The following is a 6725-nucleotide window of genomic DNA, read 5'->3' as shown; positions in this document are numbered from 1 at the left end:
GTGTGTGTCTGTGTGTGGGTGTGTGTGTGACATAAAATCCCAAGCTGATCCTAATCAATCTAATATCAACCACAACTCTTATAAATTGACCAATGTATCTAAAATACACAAACAACAAAGGGTCATGGGTTTTACATAAAGTTACTAGTGTAATACAGTATAAGGAACTACATCAAATGTAATGCCCTTGGGTTGAAGAGTCTACATTGGGAGTTAATAAAGTACACAAAGTCAAATTTGCACTGTAGAGGTGGAAAATCTCCCAAGCCAACAACTGTGGGTAGTATACAAATCATTGTGTGTATTGTAGTGTATGAAGATCAATGTATAGTATACATGGTCTACTGTGGACATGTTTACAATTTCAGACAACCGCTAAGACAGCTAAGAGTGGGGGCTGGTCTCAAAGTTCAAGCTCACATCATGAGACCAGCACCTTTTCACACCATAGGAAACAGAAATCAACGTCAAGCTTTTATGACATATGGAGTTGATAGCACACCGGAAACCCAAGGCAATGCTTTTGTGAGATATTAAGAGGGAGATCAAAGCTTGCTAATCTTTGTACAGCGTCCATATCAGTAAGGACTTTTATATAATAGAGATAAAGTTATAAAAGAGAGGTGTGTTGTTTTAGTTCTCTCTGATCTTATACTTTAACAATCATTTGCCCTTGATAGCAATAACTTGTTATCTCAGTTTAGAGAAAGCAAGTACATGGTAAACACTGTGTTCAATGTCAGAACCTGGACAAAAAAAAGGACTTCAAACATGTTGTTTTTGAGGAACATTAGTGGTGTAACTGTGTCAAATAATTTGGCCTCAACTCAAAATCCAATTTTGTCAAATTTAAGGCTCCCTTTAAAAATGTGTGAGGTGTAGCTCCCTCACACTTGAGCCTTAAACAGTAGCAATTTACTCTACGTGATGACTAAAACACACCGATTAATTAGTCCATAGAGGGTACACAGATTGAACATTTCCCTCACAATGATCCACTTTGGCGTTCATTGTGATGTGTAGAGGTTTTACCATTCATTAAAACAGAAACCTCCAAGCCCCTATCCCCCACCGCTTCCCTCCACACAGATACTCACATAGTTTCTAATGATGAATAATACATGGTGCTAAGCACCATAGACCTTGACTTATCTTTGACTCGTCCCCCAGGAACTAAACCATGGTAGAGCCTATAGAGAGATGATAAAAAACAGGGGGGAGTGGGCAAGAGAAAGCCACTATACATCGAGAACATTATCCATTGGTACTATCTTAAAGGCTCAGTCCCGCCTTCCATTCTGGAAGAAGTCTTTCATGAGAATTTCACAGAGCATCAGAAGTAGCTATAGAACTTCAAAGGCATTGTGAGGTGTCTACTTTGATGTAAATCTCAATGCCCAGATCAACAATCTGAGTGAAACTGCTCAAGTTTTTTGGTTATGTGTTATTGGACCATTATCCATTCACGTTGTACACTCTGTATTGTTAAATTGTACATGGGGTCAGAAAATGCTACTACTGAGTTCATCACATGTGAAATTGCTAAAATGCCTAAAACAAAACTGGACGATTTTTGGAACGGAGTGAGAGAACACAAACTTTAAGACATTTGTAACCTGTGTGGCCAAATTATAATGAGACTGCCCAATGATCATTATAGCACCCTCTATGGACAGAAATGAGTTTAGACAGGTGCATTCAACGTTCATGTACTAAATATTTGGGAATAAAACAAGATACATTTGATGAAATAATCGCATCAATAGTATTCAGTCATGCACATTTTTTGAAAAATACAATCAACCTAGTCCATTGTTATATCTACATTGTGCAGTGGTTACATTAAAAGTGTAAAAAGGTTAAAAGGTAAAGAGGCCTCATCAATATTAATTGAATTGGTAACCAATATATTATAAATTAAACGATAACACTGTAGAATAATATAGATTGACTGGATACAAATTAGCCCTGATGAAAACGAAACACTACTCGGTGGGTGACTCAGTCAATATCCCTGGGCTTGTGGTACTACCTAAAAGTAGACCCTATCTTTAGGATAAATATCTCAGATACGTTTTGGACAATAATTATACATTTCAAGATTTCTAAATTGAAGTTGACAAACCGTCCATGTGTGTTTTTAAAACCAAGTGATTGGGGGGGGAAATATAAAGAAGGGGCGGCGGAGGGATCTACACCCTTTACAAGGCATAACATTCGCTTTAAAGAGTAGCCTCGACCTCGTTATATCCAGAGATTACAGAGTTCGCGGGAGACGGCAGTGGATCAACTGGAAAGAGACTGACCGTGGTACTTTACGCCCATGTAACATGTGCGAAAAGGAACTCAATTTCTGGATATTTATTTGAATTCATCAACAACCTATTCATAATATTTTTCATTACTGGACTATAACTTTTTAACGTCGATCCTGTGAAATTTGCGACGAATTTGTCTTTTAACCTTGATATTTCAAGGCGTCTTCGTGCGTAATTGGATAATTTTCTGAGCAACAAGGGTCTCGTTTTGGAGACAAGCAAATATGTTGCTTTCCAAATTTGGCTCATTTTCTCATATTTGCAGCACGTCTAGCATGGATTTACCGGTGAAAATGCAGCTTCAACAAGGTAAGGGATTTCCCCACTATTTGTCAATTAATATGGTCAGTTACGATTAACGTTGCCACGGTATATTGCTGTATAAATGAACAATATCAAACTTGTAAATAATGCAATTAGAGGTTTTATTTTTTATTTTTTACTGGTTTAAATGGCAGTGTGTTAGGTTACTTATTTCTCACATCGTGCCATGCCAGTCAGCGGAGGGGCTAGCAGCAAGGCTGACCTTAAAAAATCTGGAGCCATTTTGAAAGCCGCGTGCCGGTTGTGCATTAAAAGGCTCATATTCCAATGCGTGTTTTGTTCTCATTTTACAGTGAAAGCAGAGAAGGAACCATTCGATAAGGTTTACCATGTAGGATCTGTGCTTGGAAGCGGTGGATTTGGCACTGTATACGCCGGCAATCGAGTCTCCGATGGTTTGCCGGTATGGGAATACTACTCAATGCTTTGTTTTGGTCGTACCACATGGCCGCATTTCGCGCGGCACCGACTGATTCGCCAGCATTCTCACGATGCCCTCTTTTTATATCATAGGTTGCTGTAAAACACGTTGCCAAAGAAAGAGTCACGGAATGGGGCACTCTGGTAAGTTTTTGACACATGTGACCAGTTAAATGTGTAGAAAAACACAATTTTAGAAAGGTGCAGGATTAACCCATTTATTTATGTACACTTGCTTCCATCACAGAACGGTGCGGTGGTCCCTCTTGAGATCGTGTTATTGAAAAAAGTGGGCACGACATTCCGAGGCGTTATCAAGCTTATCGATTGGTATGAGCGACCCGATGGCTATTTAATAATCATGGAACGACCTGAGATGGTTAAGGATTTGTTCGATTATATCACCGAAAAGGGAGCCCTGGATGAAGACTCTGCGCGGGGATTTTTCCGTCAGGTCTTGGAGGCAGTGCGGCATTGCTATAATTGTGGAGTCGTACACAGAGACATTAAAGATGAAAACCTGCTCGTGGATCTACGAAGCGGAGATCTGAAGCTCATAGACTTTGGTTCTGGAGCAATTCTCAAGGACACCGTCTACACCGACTTTGACGGTAGGATTTTGTTTTATTGAACAAGATTGATGGTTTGAGCAAAATTGTCAACTGATGTTTCCACACAGATCGTATGATGCGTTCATCGAAGACGCCCTCAATGGCGCACGCGGTCGTTTGTCCGTCTTGGGGTATCCCTCAACACCAACGGGCTTTTATATACATTTTATGTCAAGCGCAACCTCGAAACAGTTAAAAAGAATGCGATGTAATTGGTTCAGTTTGTATTTTATATTATTAGAATCACCAGTAGTGATTATGCTTGACGCATAACACTCGGTCCTGCTATCACAGGACTAGAGCAGTGAGACAGTGTTGCCTTTCATGTGATTGACTAGGTTACTATGTAACTGCTGTGCCACGTAACATTGTTAGCTACGTTTGTTGTGAAACCTGAGTCTTGGGACGCACGTGATGGCCCCCATCACGCATTCCTGTTTTTGTTTGGTATCCAAGTTACTCGTGTCCTTGGGAAGGGGAGGGGAGGTGGCTGGGGTTAAGCTTTTATGCTAGGAAAACGCGCTTTGTTATGGGAAGGAAGTTTCAAGGCTATTTACAGAAATGTAGTCGTGGCCCATAATTATCTAGTAGATGTGCTCGGGCACAGCATGGGTCAACCCTCCCTCTGTGTTTTGTTCTTGGATGTATTTTTGGTTTGCAGTCAGGCTGAGCGCAATGTAGCCACAGTGGAGGGAGGGGCGCCAGACTGGTGGGGTTTCTCTAGTCTAAGTGGTCACCTGACTTGAATAGCATACCTTGGGTGTCGCAGTCCACACCACTATTTGAGATTGGGCTACAGATTCCAAACTCGGTTATCCTATAGCCTACCCATTTCCATCATTTCTTTTTTGTTTAATTTAAATAATTCCATGATCCAAGGTCTTCATAGATTATTATTTTTTGGGTTATCGACAGGCACCAGAGTGTACAGTCCCCCTGAGTGGATCCGGTTCCACAGGTACCATGGGCGTTCCGCGACTGTGTGGTCCCTCGGTGTGCTCCTGTACGACATGGTCTGTGGCGACATCCCCTTCGAGCAGGATGAGGAGATCCTCAGGGGCCGTCTGCTCTTCAGGAGGAAAATCTCCACTGGTGAGTGTCTCTCGCTCTCTCGCGCTCTCTCTCTCTCTCTCTCTCTGACAGCCTCCTCTGTTCTATAGGAAAAATGTCATGTACCTGTGTTATGTCTCATGCATAACCCCCCCCCCCCTCTCTCTCTCTCTCGCCCTGTACAGAGTGTCAGCAGTTGATCAAGTGGTGCCTTTGCCTGAGGCCCTCTGACAGACCTACACTGGAGCAGATCTTTGACCACCCGTGGATGCGAGTGACGGCTCAAGACTCCAAAACGGACGATGGCGAAATCACACTGCACACCATTGGGCCCGACTCCTCATCGAGCACAAACTCTAGCAAGGAGAGTCTCTGATTGGTTGACGGTGGTGAACACCGGCATGGTTATGGACATATGGACCCCCTCAGTGTCACTGTAGGTGTGGGTTGAAAATGACTTTTTTTGTTTGTTTGTTTTTTGGAGGGAAGGAAGAGACTATAATTTATGATAATTTTTTTTCTTTCTCCTAACTCTCTATAGTAGTTATTGAGGTATTTTCTCATTGGGAACTTTATTTGGGTGGTCTGACTGGTGTATTTTTTTTATTTTATTTTAAAGAATTTTTGGGCTGGTTCATGTTTTCTGTGACCCCCTTCTGTTCAATCCTCCTGGCAGCTCTTATAGAGCTCTAACACTTCTATTTCTGTCTTTATTCATTTGTTTGGAGTGCCTTGTTGAAAGCTGCTTTGGTGAGGCCCTAGTCCTATTAACCTATCCTGTTGTTAGATGCTTGACAAAGGGGCTAACCAATCAGGGGGAGCCCCCTTATCACGGAGCCAATCCCAAGGCAGCATCAGGATCATGTGACACAGGATCCCGCCCACTGATGTGGTGGAATACTTGAAACGCACATTCAGCTCACACTACATTCTCTCTCTGCTGCTCTCACTCGAAATGCCTGCACAACTGTGTGGAAAATGGGTCCCTCATTTGTTTCTCTGAATGTGTACTGAAAGCTTAGGAACCCTCTCCCTCTGAATGGCTTACAAAAGGGTTATGACATCCTTGCGTTTCTGAACTCTGAATTATTTTTTTTCTGCTGACATGAGAGCCCCAGTACACAGGCTGGGACTTGGGGGTGAAATGCACAATCAATGCAATACTCATGGTCTCATTTGTATTTTTACTATTCATTTTTGAATGTGTATATTTATGTACATTCTCCCATGTATATTTATTTGTACAAGACATTCCACACTCTGTGGCTATTTATTTATTTATTTTATATAAACCGAAAGGAAATCCCAGAATTAGGATTCTACCATGATGTCCCCCCTCCCTCCCCTTTTTTTTGTTGCATTCCTGCCATTCTCATTTGGAAAAAAGTAAACACTAAACTGGTTCTTGTCAATATGAACAAATTAATGTGTGCTTTAATTTGAAATCAGACTTACTCTTGCTAGTGGTTCAACTTACAGGCTGAGTACAATAGATATGATGTAGAGAATTGTACATTCAAAAGCTGAACTTATCAATTCGTATAAATTATTTTATCTCCCTAATGTGGCTTAAATGCGAGTGCTTACCTTTCTTTTACTATTTTAAGTGTGAAATCATGATGGGGAGACTATTTTTCATACCAAAATTTCAAATAAACCTTTTTGTATATAAATGACCTCCCTTGTGATGTCTCTGTGATAGACACGGCTCCAGTTAACATACCCAAACCTGACACACAATGTCAACCATAACCTGTAATCCAACTCGTGGACAACATTTAAACTCAACTTGTCTTTTCTGAAAAACACAAGCTAGTCATAACAGAACCCACTCTTTCCTGCTAATGCATGTAGCTACTGCAGTCATGGTCTCAGTATTGTGACCTATGAGTAATTCCTTGCCATGGAGCTCCGCCTGTAACGTGACTAAAACATCTGAGTCACAAGATTCCAGGAATAGCGCGGATGGTAAGTTTTCACGTCCTTCCAGTGGGGTTGTGCT

General features: G+C 41.4%; 1 protein-coding gene across 1 annotated transcript; it reads left to right on the top strand.

Annotated features, from left to right (window-relative positions):
- Positions 1–2252: 2252 nt before the first annotated feature.
- pim3 (Pim-3 proto-oncogene, serine/threonine kinase) lies at positions 2253–6399 on the top strand. The gene is made up of 6 exons (XM_084672715.1): positions 2253–2627; positions 2936–3045; positions 3156–3206; positions 3310–3673; positions 4589–4765; positions 4909–6399. Exons 1-6 carry the CDS (start codon positions 2543–2545, stop codon positions 5097–5099), a joined length of 978 nt encoding a protein of 325 aa, XP_084528841.1. The 5' UTR covers positions 2253–2542; the 3' UTR covers positions 5100–6399.
- The last annotated feature ends 326 nt before the right edge of the window (positions 6400–6725 follow it).

The sequence above is a fragment of the Hypomesus nipponensis genome, chromosome 14, assembly GCF_054491055.1.
Source record: "Hypomesus nipponensis isolate SF chromosome 14, ASM5449105v1, whole genome shotgun sequence".
In the NCBI taxonomy this organism is placed as follows: Eukaryota; Metazoa; Chordata; class Actinopteri; order Osmeriformes; family Osmeridae; genus Hypomesus; species Hypomesus nipponensis.
The sequence above is the reverse complement of the archived record's forward strand: the minus strand, read 5'-3'. Positions and strand labels throughout refer to the sequence as shown.

What these genes read in the sequence shown, in the direction of transcription:
- pim3 (XM_084672715.1), top strand. Translation starts at nt 2,543, where the DNA reads ATGTTGCTTTCCAAATTTGGCTCATTTTCTCATATTTGCAGCACGTCT. An exon ending in GAAAATGCAGCTTCAACAAG is followed by an intron (nt 2,628 to 2,935) that starts GTAAGGGATTTC and finishes CTCATTTTACAG; the next exon opens with TGAAAGCAGAGAAGGAACCA. An exon ending in CGTCTACACCGACTTTGACG is followed by an intron (nt 3,674 to 4,588) that starts GTAGGATTTTGT and finishes GGTTATCGACAG; the next exon opens with GCACCAGAGTGTACAGTCCC.